The sequence below is a fragment of the Mycothermus thermophilus genome (genome assembly GCF_041956435.1).
Source record: "Mycothermus thermophilus strain CBS 625.91 unplaced genomic scaffold VTJ04scaffold_2, whole genome shotgun sequence".
NCBI classification, from domain to species: Eukaryota; Fungi; Ascomycota; class Sordariomycetes; order Sordariales; family Chaetomiaceae; genus Mycothermus; species Mycothermus thermophilus.
In genome coordinates, this window is record NW_027191428.1 from 4,369,309 (window position 1) to 4,383,695 (window position 14,387).

General features: G+C 56.1%; 7 protein-coding genes across 7 annotated transcripts; 3 read left to right on the top strand and 4 right to left on the bottom strand.

Moving 5' to 3' along the window:
* Nucleotides 1-46: 46 nt before the first annotated feature.
* On the top strand, nucleotides 47-981 carry VTJ04DRAFT_3787 (uncharacterized protein; the record flags this gene model as incomplete). Its single annotated transcript, XM_069361725.1, has 2 exons — nucleotides 47-279; nucleotides 393-981. 2 exons carry the CDS (start codon nucleotides 47-49, stop codon nucleotides 979-981), a joined length of 822 nt encoding a protein of 273 aa, XP_069222308.1.
* Nucleotides 982-1,824: 843 nt separating this feature from the next.
* VTJ04DRAFT_3788 (uncharacterized protein) lies at nucleotides 1,825-2,483 on the top strand (the record flags this gene model as incomplete). The annotated part of the gene is made up of 3 exons (XM_069361726.1): nucleotides 1,825-2,088; nucleotides 2,160-2,339; nucleotides 2,424-2,483. 3 exons carry the CDS (start codon nucleotides 1,825-1,827, stop codon nucleotides 2,481-2,483), a joined length of 504 nt encoding a protein of 167 aa, XP_069222309.1.
* A 491-nt stretch (nucleotides 2,484-2,974) lies between these two features.
* Nucleotides 2,975-4,312, bottom strand: VTJ04DRAFT_3789 (uncharacterized protein; the record flags this gene model as incomplete). Its single annotated transcript, XM_069361727.1, has 3 exons — nucleotides 2,975-3,001; nucleotides 3,064-3,462; nucleotides 3,761-4,312. The coding sequence occupies 3 exons, from the start codon at nucleotides 4,310-4,312 to the stop codon at nucleotides 2,975-2,977; spliced, it is 978 nt and encodes a 325-aa protein (XP_069222310.1).
* A 2,127-nt stretch (nucleotides 4,313-6,439) lies between these two features.
* VTJ04DRAFT_3790 (uncharacterized protein) lies at nucleotides 6,440-7,344 on the bottom strand (the record flags this gene model as incomplete). The annotated part of the gene is made up of 2 exons (XM_069361729.1): nucleotides 6,440-6,751; nucleotides 6,847-7,344. The coding sequence occupies 2 exons, from the start codon at nucleotides 7,342-7,344 to the stop codon at nucleotides 6,440-6,442; spliced, it is 810 nt and encodes a 269-aa protein (XP_069222311.1).
* Nucleotides 7,345-7,374: 30 nt separating this feature from the next.
* On the bottom strand, nucleotides 7,375-9,864 carry VTJ04DRAFT_3791 (uncharacterized protein; the record flags this gene model as incomplete). The annotated part of the gene is made up of 3 exons (XM_069361730.1): nucleotides 7,375-7,513; nucleotides 7,572-9,648; nucleotides 9,708-9,864. 3 exons carry the CDS (start codon nucleotides 9,862-9,864, stop codon nucleotides 7,375-7,377), a joined length of 2,373 nt encoding a protein of 790 aa, XP_069222312.1.
* A 29-nt stretch (nucleotides 9,865-9,893) lies between these two features.
* VTJ04DRAFT_3792 (uncharacterized protein) lies at nucleotides 9,894-11,181 on the bottom strand (the record flags this gene model as incomplete). The annotated part of the gene is made up of 3 exons (XM_069361731.1): nucleotides 9,894-10,044; nucleotides 10,100-10,329; nucleotides 11,161-11,181. The coding sequence occupies 3 exons, from the start codon at nucleotides 11,179-11,181 to the stop codon at nucleotides 9,894-9,896; spliced, it is 402 nt and encodes a 133-aa protein (XP_069222313.1).
* Nucleotides 11,182-11,632: 451 nt separating this feature from the next.
* VTJ04DRAFT_3793 (uncharacterized protein) lies at nucleotides 11,633-12,025 on the top strand (the record flags this gene model as incomplete). The annotated part of the gene is made up of 1 exon (XM_069361732.1): nucleotides 11,633-12,025. The coding sequence occupies one exon, from the start codon at nucleotides 11,633-11,635 to the stop codon at nucleotides 12,023-12,025; it is 393 nt and encodes a 130-aa protein (XP_069222314.1).
* Nucleotides 12,026-14,387: the final 2,362 nt, after the last annotated feature.

Sequence of the window (14,387 nt, forward strand, 5' to 3'; positions counted from 1 at the left end):
AACATCCATCGACTCCAACGCTTCACACACCCCAACAACAACAAACATGTCCGACAACGTCGGCCTCCCGACCCCCCGCGGGTCGGGCACCTCGGGCTACATCCAGCGCAACCTCGCCCACATGAAGCCTCGCAACAACATGGCTCCGTACCCGCCACGCGACGCCGAACGTCCACAGCACCGTCTGCGCCAGCCCGACAAGGGCCTGCTGGAGCACGAGCGCAAGCGCGAGGTCGAGGTCAAAGTCTTTGAACTGCGCGACAAGCTCGAGGAAGAGGGGTACGTTCTTCCTGTTGTCTCCCCAATCCAAATCCATCGACTCTAGTCAGGTCTGGACCACCAGGCAATCATTGGAATCGGAAACTAACAATTCGTTTCATTTCGGCATGCAGGGTGGATGAAGAAGAGATCGAAGCCCGCTGCGATGAGCTGCGCAAGAAACTGCTCGCAGAAATGGAGCGCGGCGGCGGACCGGCACAGTCGCGCCGGACCTTCAAGATGCACCAGGTCCACGAGCTCGCCGACGCAAAGATCAAGGAGAGCGAACGTTTGCGCCAGGCCCTCAAGATCAGCAAGGACTACGAGGAGGGGAGCCATTGGAAGAGGCAGGAGGAGCGGCTCAAGAAGAGTCTGGAACAGGGCGCGGATGGTGGCAAGGGAGCTGAGAGAGAGAAGGAGAGGGAACCGTCACGGTCTCCGTCACGGTCCCGGTCTCGGTCGCGGTCACCGTCCCGGGATCGATCTCGGGAGCGGGAGAGGCACCGGACCCGGGACCGTGGTCGTGACAGGAGCAGAAGCAGGGAGAGACACAGAGACTGGGATAGGGACAGGAGGAGAGATCGCGGCCGGGAGAGCTATCGGTCCAGAGACAGATCCCTGTCTCCGTCGAGGTCTCCGTCGAGGTCACCATCCAGGTCAAGATCTCCATACAGCGATCGAGATCTATCCCGGGAGAGGGAAAGGTATAGGGATCGGGATTGAGGGGTTCGATTGAGCTACGGGAAAGCATCCGGGGACAGTGTATGTCCATGTCAGTTTCTCAGATGCAGGCGTTTGGGTGTACCGGATTTGGTCTTTAGGGCTACAGCGTGGGACCGGCTTTAAAGTCATCATATGGGTAGGCTATTCTTAGACCTCATATCCCGCCGAAGTTAATGAGCCTTGGAAGAATGAAGGAACCACACAAAGCTTGGTTGACTTGATGATAACCCCCTTTCCTCCGACTTCTCTTGACGACTCGACGTGTCCCTGGTGACGCCCACTGCAACTCTCCCCCTTGCCAACTCAATCTAGATAATCAAGTCCACGCAACGCAGCAGCACTTGGCAGACGCGCGGCAGTTGAGAGCGCCGCATCCTCCACCTCGGAGTCCGGCAGTATTCTTCACCACGGTCACCAAGTGTCACCAAGTCGAACCGGCCCCCAATAACTCCAAACCAATGGCAATTCGGGTGTCCGGGTCCAGATAGCAAAGCGTAAATTATCCGGCGAGATTCAACTCGAGATTGCCTGACGGTCTTGGAACTTAGAAATAAGGTCCTTATTGCAACGATTTATTTACCCGACAAGGTACCTGAATGGAGCGGCTACGCAGAACAGGAATCAATGAGGATCGAGGCCATCCACGGCGGCTAGGTGTGGACCGTGAAGTGAGATAGATAGATAGATAGATGAAAGAAGATGGGCATGGAGATATAACATCCCCTTCATAACCACCCTTACTCCCATCACCAATCCACACCCTATTCCATATCCAACCCATCCCAACAAACACCTGAAATCCAACACCTCAATCCAGTCACCTAACCGACTAAATAATACAAAATGCGCTCTCTCGCCATCCTCGGCGCCGCCGCCGCCCTCTTCGCGGCCCCCTCCTCCCTCGCCGCCCCGGCGGCCAGCTCCTCGCTCTCGTCGCGCGCGCCCGGCGAGAACCTCTGCCACCTGTCCTCCCCTCCGCAGCTGTGCGTCCCAGACCCCAACATCACGGTTGAGGAGACGGCGCGCCGCGCGTACCAGTTTTACCGCGCGTTTGTTGTCGATGGCGATCCGCGGGCCATGTTTGCGCTGATTGACGATGTGTATATCGTAAGTGATCCCCATTTGAGTCTCGTCGAGGGTGAGGAAGAAAGTTGCAGGACTGACAAGATATACTATAGCAACACAACCCCTGGTACCCCAGCGGACCGCAGGCCATCTGGCCGCTGTTCTGCAGCGGACGGTCCATCGGCAACGAGCAGAGCACCCGCTGGTGCTTTGATCCCAGCACCAACATGTCGTATGCCCAGTACTCGACGGTCGATCGGTGGAGGTGGGTGGATGGGTGTGTTCATGAGCATGTGAGTTGCTTCTCTCTCTCGCCTCATCTCACAAAAAATCTCGAGAGTCAAATGGATGATTGACGCTTGTGTGTGTGCGTACAGTGGGATCAAGGAGAGAGGATGCCGCCGCAGGAGAATTGCTATGTCCTCCCGACGAACTAGAGGGGGATGGAAAGGGAGCGAGGAGTTGCGGAGGAGGATAGTGATGCTTTGGAAGAGATGGGATGTAGAGATAGCTGGGTAGTAAATATGGACTTGGCTCATACTATGCCTCTCTCTCTCTCTCTCCCTTCAGGACCAACACAACCGTATGGAAACACTTGAAAAGACCGGTTTGTCTAGACAATATACACACCTAACATTACCATGGCCTCGATAACCTTCTCATAGACAGAACAGCCGTCTCAGAATATGATGGTACAAAACACACAAACAGTCCCTCCACCACACCTCCCACTTAACCAACCAGCCCAGCCAACGAAACCATCACCACCCCAACCCATCCCGTTATTACCCACCATCCAGCAACCTCCTTCCCCCTCCGGCCTGCATTTTCCTTCGTATCCTCTCCTCCATCCTCACCTCCATCCTCATCTCCATCCCCTCCTTCCCAATCCCCCTTCCCATCCGTAAAAAACCAATCCGCCGCGCTCTTATTCCCCGGCATCACATCCGGGATCCTGCACACCTGGCACTTCCCCGTCTCCCCGACCCCATCCCTCCTCCCCAAAACAGAAGTCACCGACGAATTAAAATACGCCTTAACGCTCCTCACCTTCAACACCGCATCCTCCCTCGGCGGGCCCCCGCTCCAGAGCGGGTTCCCGTTACTCCAGTGCGAGAGGATCAAGTGGCCCGCGGTGGTCGGAACGCCGGATGCGGAGGTCATGGTGGCGAGGGGCGCGCCGTCGGCGTAAAATACGACCATCCCCGGGAGGTAGTCGATGCGGTACTCGTGGAAGTCGGCGGTGGGGTCGAAGGGGAGGGTGGTTTGGACAAAGTTTTCTGTGCCGGAAGCGTCGTGTCCGGCCTCGGCGGATCGGCGGGATTGGAGCACCAGGTTGACGGGGAAGTGCGAGCGGGAGGGGGAGAAGTCTTTGGAGAGGAACTCGATGTCGATTTCTTGCGTGTCGTTGTGGTACTGGAGAGGAGGGGAGGGGATTAATATTAAAAGGAGAGGAGAATGAGGAGAAGGAGGAGGAGGAGGAGGAGGAGGAAGAGGAGGAGGAGGAAGAGGAGGAGGAGGAGGAGGAGGAGAAGGAGGAGGAGGAGGGGAGATGGTTATGGAGGACAGGGAGTTGGGTGATCCTTTGACTAAGATGTTGAAGACGGAAGACAGGAGAGACCAGACCAGACAACCAAGCATCCACAGACTCATCCATACTCCAATAACACACCAAAAAAGTAACAAAACAAAAACAAACAAAAGAACAACTCACCCAAAAAAACGCTGCACAAGTCCCCTTCACCCCCGGAACCTTCATCACCGCCCGAAACGTCCCATACCCGACATCCAACCTCCTCGTATCCACCTCCGCGACGGGCACCATCCCGTCCACCAACCCCTTCCTGACCACCAGCTCCAACGTCCTCCCGTCCCCGGCCATCCCCCGGCCCTGCGCCGCCGGGTCCACGACTCGTACGTTGCCCACGTCAAACATCTCCCCATACTCACCGCGCGCCCGCTTCGCTGTCAGGTTGAATGCCTGCGGCGCCCAGTCCGGGGTGTACTTTGCGAGGTCGGTGCCGACGATACTGCTGCTGGGGTCACCATCTTGGTTGGCGGGTGGGAGTAAGCGGGAGAAGTCGGTTTCGAGGATGTCGGTGAAGAGCGCGGTGGTATGGGTGGATGGGTCGGATAGGTCGGGGCGGATGGTGGCGAGGTAGCCGCACTCGCAGGCCGCGAGGGTTGGGTGGATGAAGGTGAGAAGCAGGAGGACGGAGAGAAGGAGAAAGGTGGCCGGGATGGTGTGGCGGCGGCGGATAGCCATGGTTATGGGGTTGCCGCCGCTCGGGAATATGGTGGTGATGGTGATGGTGGTGATATGTTAAGTCGAATCATGGAGTTGAGGGCATGGTTGTTGGAAGGAGTCGTCTTGATGGTATGTATGTATGTATGGGGAGAAACAACAGAACTACAAATACTGGAAGAGAAAAGGAAAGGAATATGTCCTCCCAGGACTCAGCCAAAGAATGGGCACTTAATCCGTCTCTCTAACACTCAAAAGTGGTAAAAAGGTCGAGGGAAAAAAAGCCATCTACCACCAACAACCCCAAGCTAACTCAGATCACCCTCGGTCCAAGTCCAAGAAACCAAGGTACTACGCAACAAACAATCCCAAGACCTGGATAAACTCAGCTTCTTCCCACTCCAGCCCAGCCGAGCCAAACTCTCGACACTTCAACCCCCCAGCCGCGAACCAGCCTTTCCCACTCTTCCGGCTCGCTTGCTCGCTCATGCATACCCGTTCCCGAAAGCAACCCTCCTCTTGCCCCTCAGCCTTCAACCAACCTACCTAACATGATTAAACGCAGTCGGAATCGCACAAACGCATCGAGCCCTGAACAAGGACATGGACACGAGCGACCAAGACGGGAGAATGCAGACGTCAGGCCCGTGCCTCGGGCTTGGGGTTAGCATTTGATGTAATATACGTACATACATATGACTGTATGTCGGTTGGATACTGACAGGAGAAAAATCTCGGCATATATGATATGTGATATATGGAGTAGGTACCCGTGTCCATATGATCGTCATAGGAGCAGGCAAGAATGCCATCCCTGCGGTTAAACCCCAGGTTGCTGGAACTATCGACGCTCTACCTACCCATCCATCCATGACCCCAAGTGTCCAAGCCTCCGGTTCCATCCCATCACGTCCCATGGCTCCACTTCCATTCAATGCTCCAACTACTACTACCATATGTTGTACATCCTCTACCCAAGGTACCTCGGGTACATAGGTACTCTCCCTCAGGTACCTAGGTACTCAGCAAGAACCACATACATTCTCCCCAACCTCAACCCAACCCAACCCAACCAACCACAAAACTCCATCTCACCTCAAAAGCAGACGAAACAAAATAAAGATAGGCGACGGGTACACAACATATGCAGGAACCCGCTCCAGCCCCGACTTGGCAAGACATCCATATCCGACCCATTCCTCCCATCCATCCATCCAGCAAGACACGCACGCCCGTATGATTGCCTTCCAGGACGCTCAAGCATACCAGAGTCGACCAGACAGACGGATGGACAGACGGCAAGCTGCACTAAATAAAATGCTACCCTCATCAGCAACATCCCAGTGGGAATTTTTCAGCTTAGGTACTTCGTCAATCTACTATACCTATGCTTCGTGCGACCACTTCCTCCCCTCTACCAAGACTAGGCACAGTATGTACTGTATGACGTACATACATACATGCCCGACTACCAGGATGCTTGCTTAGTAACTCGAACACGTGAATTCGTTGTCAATTGCCGATTGTTTGTTCATTTGCTTGCTCCCAAGTCAAGAACACAAGACATGGGATCCACTAGGTATGATTGAGCTTGAAGTTGGACTCAACAAAGACATGGGATGAGACATCAAGTTCAAAAGTCAGGTCCAGATGCCTAGAGCTGAGACCAGAAGAACAGATTCAATATAATCAGACAGACACAGGCGAGCATAAATCTCCACACTTCACTACGTACATGGCATCACGCAGTGGACTACATGTACACTTCACCTACGCCACGGAGGAGGAAGCAACCTCAAATCTTCGGAGCATACAGAAATAATATTATCAATCTTGCCTAAGTACGAGAGAGGGGGAGAGAGAGAGAAGTATCACGACCAAATCACCACTAGAACCTCCAACAAGAACGAAAGAATCAAGATTCAACAATAACAACAACAAGAGAGAGGCACAACAAGAGCTAACAAAACAACACACCAATAATCCCAAGCCAAATTGATTACCTACCCACCGCCCCCTTCCCCCTTTCACCCAAGTAACCCCCCCATTCCTCATCCCAATTCCCATCACACCACCAACCTCAATCTCAACCTGCCTCCCATCATCCAACCTAGATAACCTCCCCGCCCTTGAAAAAGGAATCTAGAGTTACAGATAGGAGAGTTGGCGGAGTAGTAAACAACAACAACCAACAGGTGGTGGGCCTCGAAACAACAACAGAGGATGCGACAACAGAACAACAACAGCAGCAGCGACAGCAGAAAACACAAGACAAAACAACAAAGACAACAAAACACTTATATCGAACAAGGTATCCGAGTCACAGCACGACAACGGAACGAAACTCAATAAAAAACGCAGCAGACGAGACAAGACGAGACGAGACGACAGTTGAGAGATGAGAGCGAGGGAACAAGAAAAAGCGCTGAGCAAAGTCAGGATGATTAAATAATCAGTACTCTGATCAAAAAATTCGACACAAGAAGTAACAAAATTATGAGATGAAAAAAAAGAAAATGCTCTCCCCTTTTTTATCCTCCCCCTCCACAACAAACAACCATGGACCAGCCAACCGCGTAGCAGCAGATATTAGGTTTTTCATCCCCCCTTTTCTTTCCCAAAACCACGTGGGAAAGATGGGATCGCATCACTTTAGGTGTGAATGTTGTCACAGAACCATACCAAAGAAACCTCAAGACCTGCCGACCCCCACGCACCCATTGCCGACCGAGCCCATGTAGTAGTAGCAGTAGCAGGAAAAAAGCAAAGCAAACGCAAACGACACAAAAACCACACAAAAGCAAAGTAAACGATGCAACGAGACGACAACGACAATCCCAACACCTCTTCCACCTTTGCCTGCCTGCCTGCCTACCTGCCTTTGCCCAGCGCCCATCCCAGTTGGAAAAAAAGGGAGAAAAGAGGAAAAGGAAAACAGAGAGGAAATAGAGATTAGGAGATGAAAAACGGAAAAGGAAACGAGCAAAACAACGCAGAGAGGTATATGCCCTAGGAAAAAAGAAAGAACCCCCAGCCCACCATACTATAGACATAAGAAAACAAATCGTCAAGGTCGTGATACTTTAGTACACGCTGTCCTCGTCGGCGCCCTGAGAAGTCATGGACGGGGTCGAGACGCTCGACGAGGCAGTGACATCGTCGACGTAGCCAATAAGGGCCACCGAGTGGAGGCGGAAGGACTCGCCCATGAGACGAGTGATGCTGCAATATATGTTAGCCATCATGTACATTTCTTCCAAGACTTAGAAAAAAAACTTACCCCCAAACAACCACCTCGTCCAACATGCTTCCCCACAGACGCGCCACCACGGAGCTCAGATGCGTGACATAGGACTCGTTAAGATCCTTGTCAAACAGCTGGCGGATGCGGGAATACATGTCCATCTCCTCCTTGGTGGCCGGCTCCTCGTCGTGTTCCAGACGGTACAGCCACAGGGTCAAGATGATCATGAGATCCATTCCGCACAGCGGGTGCTCAATGCTCCAGTTGGTCGGCGAGGTGCGCGCCACCCAGCGCACGCCCTGCAGCACCGCCGTCTCGATGCAGTTGTAGCACTCCTGAATAACGTGCAGCATCTCGCTCGAGCGCGGCACGCGGTCGCGGGCGTTGGACATGGCACCGGCCACCTCATACGCATCGTGGTAGCGAAGGGCCTCCTGCACCGTCTTGAGGTCGACCTCGAGGCGCGCGCGCGCGTTGCGGTACATGGCACGCGCGTTGAAGAGCAGCGGGTGGCCCTTGTGCGGGGCGCTGAGCGGCACCGAGAAGGCCTCGGGCTCGCACAAGTCGAGGGATTTCTCCCACGTCTCGAGCGCGAGCCGAAGCTTGTACTCGGTCACCACGTCCTGCAGGGCCTCCGGGCTGCGCTTGTGGTACCAAACCTCGAGGAAGAGGGCGTTGATCATAACGCGGGTCGCAAACGCACTGTACTTGAGCGTCTCACCCTGGAACAGCTTGTCGTGAGCCTCCATGAAGGTGACACTGGTCGGCGACACCCTGAAGTGCTCCGGCCAGTCCTCCTCCGAGATCTTGAGGTTCCAGAGCGCCTCGGTCGAGGGCAGCTGGAGATCCTCAAACTCGTTGAAGCTCATGGCAGGCGTGTGGTTGTACGTCATGGTCAACAGGCCGAAGAAGATGTAGACGGCGTAGTAGGTGCGGCGGCAACCCTCGTCCTCAACCCACTCGGCGCGGGTCGGAATCCGACCCTGGCGAGCCTCTTGGCGAAGCTTGAGCTCGTAGCGGTTTCCGGCCACCATGTTGGCGAGCAGACTCTTAATTGAGCACGCCCACTCGAGGCCCTTGGGATCACCGCTCCAGCTGGCGAAGATCATGTTGAGCAGGGAGCTCTGCATCGTCCACAACGGGCACTTGCGGGAGCTGAAGTTCTCCTTGTTCTGCAGGAACTGGTTCACGAGCACCTTGGAGCCAATGTGCAGCATGTAGGCCTGTTCCTGGTCGAAGGCGTACAGGGCGCCGATGGAGAGCACAGCCAGAAGCAGCGCCGGCGACATGCGGGTCGGGTCGAAGGACGACGGGTGCAGGAATGGCAGGTGGTGGTGGAAGAGCCCGAAGTACGTTGCCAGATAGCGGTTGAGAGAGTGCAGGCTTGGCACACGGAAGCCGTCGGGGATGGCATGCTCGCTATCCGCGTTCCGGATGTTGTCCAAGATCATGTTGCGCTCCTCATCGTTGCTGATCTGCGGCGGCTTGAAGCCAGCCGAGGGCTGCTGGAAGCCGCCCGCAGGCTGACTCCGCGGGACCGGGGGAGGAGACTGCGGCGCTGGGGAGCCGCGAGCGGAGGGCGGCAGCGAGTTGGCAAGAGCCTGCAGGCCGGGAGCCAGGGTGTTCGGGTGCGGGAGGGTCCCGTTGTTCTCGGCGGAGCTGATGGAATGCGTCTTGGGGTGGTCCTGCGAAGAGGAGTAGCCGTCCCATTGAGAAAGGCCAATGGCGCCGTTGGGGTACGTGACTGATGGCGGTTCCATCATGCTCTGAGAGAAGGACATGGTGGAGCTGCCATCGTAGTTCGAGTCGGCGCGGGCGGCAGCGGTAGCCTTCTGGTGGAGGTCGGCGACGAGCATAGCGGCCGTCTCAACATCAAAGACGCCGTCGCTGCTGGCCTCGATCTGCTCGAGGGCGCCGGGCTCGAGGGCGAGAGCCGGCTTGGTTGGGCCGGTTACTGGCCGGGCCGTCTTGGGACCACCGCGACGCTTACCATCGCTGTGGAGAGGCACGCCGCCATCCTTCGCGTGCACGGTGCGGTCATGGCGTAGTAGAAGGTCGCGGCGCACAAATGTGCTGCGGCACTTCATGCACTTGAATGGGCGCTCCTTGGTATCTGCGACACGTTAGCCCAGGCGCTTCCTGAAAGAATTGACTCAATAAGAAAATACATACGTGATCGCTCGTGACGACTCCTGTGTTCGCTCCTGCTGAAAGCCCGGTTGCAGAACTGGCATTTGTATTTCCTCTCCGGGGCGAGTGAAGTCTTTCGCGCAGCTGTCGGGGTCGACGCCGCCGACGAAGGCATCGCGGCCACGCTGGCGCCGGGCATGTTGGGCTGAAGCGGACGATGTTTCGCGTCTACGCGTCAAACACGACGGCGACCGTGGTCGGATCGGACGACTGAAGCGTCGAGATGGGACGACGATGACGGCGACTACGACGACAACAACAACGGCACTCGGAAGCGGTGTTGTAACCCTCCTCTCCACAGAACGATAGTTGAGATCGCCTGATTCCTCGCTCACGCGCGCGCTCCCGTGGGATTTAAAGTGTGTCTTGCGGACCCTTCGTCGTATGCGTGCTCATTTGTGGTATTATCATGGACGACAATGGGCGGACGGGAGGGATGGAGGTGGGGATGGGTGTGGTGGTGTTGAACGATGGCGGGCGTGTTGTCGCCGGCGGAGTAGTGATGATGAAGGAGACGAAATGTCGTCGTGTTGTTGTTGTTTGACGATGATGCCCAGCTGGCGGGGAAGTTGATGTGTCGTTGTTGTTGTGGCCCAGAATGGGGCTTTTACGCCAGTTGCAGGCGGGTGTTAGGTTGAGGTGTGTGGTGGGAAAAAGTGGGAGGGGTTTTCGAAATGGCTGACGAAGGGTAAAAAGAAGGGGGGATGAGAGGGGAAAAATGGCTGCGGAGAGGTTCGCGAGTTCGCGGAGGGGGGAAGAGGGACCACAGGCCAGCCAGCCAATGCGAAGGTCAAGGTGGGGGGGAACAGGAAGGAGGGGAGTGAGGAGGGGAGTGAAGGCTGGAGGGGGAGGGAGCAGGTCGAGCAAGACAGCAGAGACGAGAGAGAAAGAGGGATGGCACCCTGGCGACCAAAAGGTGGGAACAATTTTGCTTTGTCCCGATTGGGTTTAGCTCCCAACACCCCCCTTCACCTTCAATCGTCCCGGTTCCCAGTCGTCCGCAGCTGCCCCCCAGTGGAGCCCGGGAACATGACCCAGGACCCACCCGCGAGTGGTTGGGAACCTCCAGATGCCAGTCGTGTACTTTCCCGACAGGGCGACTTGTTTAAGCCCAGACAGCCCTCACTGTCCAGACTGTCCAAGGCCCGAGGCGGTGTGAATTTGACTCGTCCAAACGTTGGGTTTTCGTTGATGGCGGTCGTGCAACTCAATTCCTAGCCCGCCTCGACGATATGCAGTCGTGCATGTTTACTTTTGGCGGGGTCTTGGAGCAGCTTGACACTTCTCGTCCCATGTGTTTCACAAGTACTGGGTGTCCTGGCGGTACCTCTGCCTGGGAACCCAGGACAAAATTCAAGGTGCAAGGTGGGGTTCCGTTGGCAGGCGGGCACAAAGAAGGTGCAGCCCGAGGGGCGTGCAGGTGGTTGCTACGGACGCGGGGCACAAAACGGAGCATTAGCCGTCGCGGCTTCTCATCTTAAGGCATGACACGTAACTTGGGTGGCAGGCCTATCATTTGCTGCTTCGCTCCCTAACGCGTCCCCCCAGCGCCCCAGCGTCCCAGCTTCGGAGCTTCCGACCTTCGCGTTTGGTTCAGTTTGGTTCAGCGGAAATTGGCCACGTTCATGTCCCGTTCAAGTCTGTTTTCGGTCGAGTCCCGTCCCCGTTTTGCACCCTCCGAGCTTGTTGCTTGCTTCTTCGAGCCATCCCTCCTTCTGCCCCTCAATCTCGCAGGAAGAAACAAAAAAAGAGAAGAAAAATCTCTCAGCAGCGGCACACACACACACACAAAAAATGTTTGCCTCCCGCCGCAACAACCCCTCAACCTCCAGCACGATATAGCTATCTTCTGACTGTCGGCTGGTTATCTCGACGCGGGTTGACAACAGTGATTGATTGACCGCCACATGGCGCAGGGCAGCTGGATATGGAGATGGCAAGCTCGCAGCAGCACACAACAGCTCCCATCCATGGAGTCCTTCCGCCGGGACGAGGTGGGTCCGCGATGGGGTCGATGGAGTCTGTGGATTCCATCTCGGCCGTCGCGCCGGGCAGCGGTTCAGGTCCAGTCCAGCGCTGTCAATCGCGGGGCACCGACCTGGGACTGGTGGAACCTGACGGAGCACGAGAAGGCTTCTCGACGCATCGCGACAGAAGAGTCGCATCCGTCGCACTTCTGTCTGATCACGATGAGTCTGACGCTGCTGTTTGGTGATGGCGACGTTCACTTGAACCTCTTGCCTAAAATAGCCGTGTCACGACGCCAGCCGCGAGCGCCCTTCATTCGCTTCGTGGGCTGAGTGAGATGATCGATGTGCAGGGCGATGCCACACGCAGGGCTGCGGCAGCCGACCAGCCACAGCCAATCCCCCCAGGCGTCGTCGCTCGAGCTGCCACATCGCGAGTCTGTCCGCGTCCCGTGACCACCAGCCGGGCCTACAAGAGGCGCAGGAGGCCCCTCGCTCTCCCGACAATTGCATCCCCTCGTGCCGGTGCGATCGCTGCTCCACACAGGATGCTTGCTTGCACGACAGCAAGCACCAAATACCGTCCATCATATCATCACCAGCACATCACCAGTGCGTGGACTCGATCGAGGCGGGGTTTCCTCCCCGCAGCTCGTGACTGACCTTTCCCGAGCGTTGCCCCTCTCTTCGCGCGCGTTCCCTCGTCAGTTTCCCCCAAGAAACGCGTAGATTCCCAGGGTTGTCCTGTCATCAGACCATTTTGCTGCTCCGGTCTTCCAGATTCCTCGGTTCCGTCTGCGCGGTGGCCGAAGATGAGGTGGGTTTCCGCGATCCGCTTCAGCGGGGACCGGTCAGGGCTTAGAGTCTTGGCGGCTTGACCCGGAACAGAACAGGCACATTCGCTGGCAACGTCGCCGAGAGAAGTGAAAATCGCTGCGAAATATCAACAAAGAAGACTGTTTTTTGCAGGTGGTGGAGGGCAATCTCAATGGTCCGTAACTAGTAGCAGGTGGGTAGTGTAAACCGTGACACTTGACCTATTTACGAGCACAGTAAGCCGGAGAGCCTCCGAACTCATATTCATCCATCACCTCAGCCAGTCCGGATAAGTAATATGCTACCTACTTATTAGTCGTAGCATACACATCCGTGACCCGATCTGGCACCATCACTGAAAAACGGACACACAACACACTGGACACCGGAACACACCAACCGGCAAGGACAACACACGGTGGCTTTTCCGCTGTTCGCTTGATTGGAGTTGATGACCTCTGTTCCTCGGCCGGCGCACGGTTGGCAGGTGGCAGGGCAGGCCGTGCAGCAGCCGGCCACAAATTGCGCTAACGTTGGTCGGCAGCGGAAGTCAAAGCCGGTCACTAGGCGTGATCCCCTGTCTCTCCCCGGCGTTGGAATGGAACGGATGGAACCTGGAACTTCCCCTCCACGGCAAGGAACCTTCGAAATGCCACCCCACTTCCCCACCACCTGCAACCTCAGGTCGGGTCCAGTCCGTTCGGGCCAAGTCTTGTCGTCGACGAAGAGCATGATGACCTTTTTCTCTGTCAGAAATGCGCAAAGCGGTCGCAGCAGAAGGGGCCCGCTGCGCCCCGCCTTCACCTCTCAGCCGACCTTCCGTCGCCGAGGCTTTTCGCCTGTAGGAAAATGTGCAGCATGCTGCCGTGCTCCCGCCGTGGAGCAAAGTGCAAAACGGCCGGAATCAAGGCACCTGATGCAACAAGCAAACCATGTTCGCCATTCCAAGGCCACATGACGATGGAGGGGCTGTTGTTCCCACCATCGATGAGGACATTGATGAGGGGATGGAGGGGAAAGTTCGCCCGGCTACGGGTTCCCGAGACGATCGCCGATTGCCCCTCCTTTCCTTTCACGTTTCCAGCCCTCCAGCCTCGCTCTCTGACAGCACGCTTTCAAAATTGCTTTTCTTTTTTCTGTGACTGGACTATCAGCATGAAATTTTTTTCCCCTTTCCCTTTCTTTCTGGACGGCAAATCAGAGGCCAAACGGACATGCAAGCTGAGAAATTAACAAAATTGGGAATGCCAGGGAGAACGGCAGCGAGCCACTGGATCTTACCCCTGCATTTGCATCCGACCGGACCGGCCAAAATACACGGTCCCTAACGCAGCGTTACGGCGTCCCAGCCGCGCAGGTCGTAATCATGACCCAGTGAGGGAAGAAACAGACGGACGGCGGTGATCCTCCCTAGCCAGAACCAGTCACTTTGATGGATTCTGCCATGCGACGATCGCGGGACAGGAACACAAACACCTGGGCACGCAATCACAGACAACGACACAACCTGGAACAGACACAGCCCACCACGAAACAACCTCTCCTGCCCCTCCTTGGTGGTGCTGGTCCGTCGCGACGTCTCGGTTGTGTTTCTTGTGATATTTTTGTTGGTTGCCCTGTCTGCCCTGTCAGGGCCCGAAACAAAAAAGAAGCCTTCGAGAAGCACCAAGGACCGACGCGAACCCCTGCCTCTGGAGCCCCAAGGTTTCATCTACCGCGTCGCTAACCTCCATCCAGGCATGGCCCCGAAGCCTTCTTTCGCCATCGTTGGCGCTCGGTCAGACTCTTTGAGGATGAGATGAGACCACAGATTCTCACTCCTACGAGACTTGTCTTGACATGAGATGCTCGCCTGCAAACCTCCCCCGTCACAAGATCC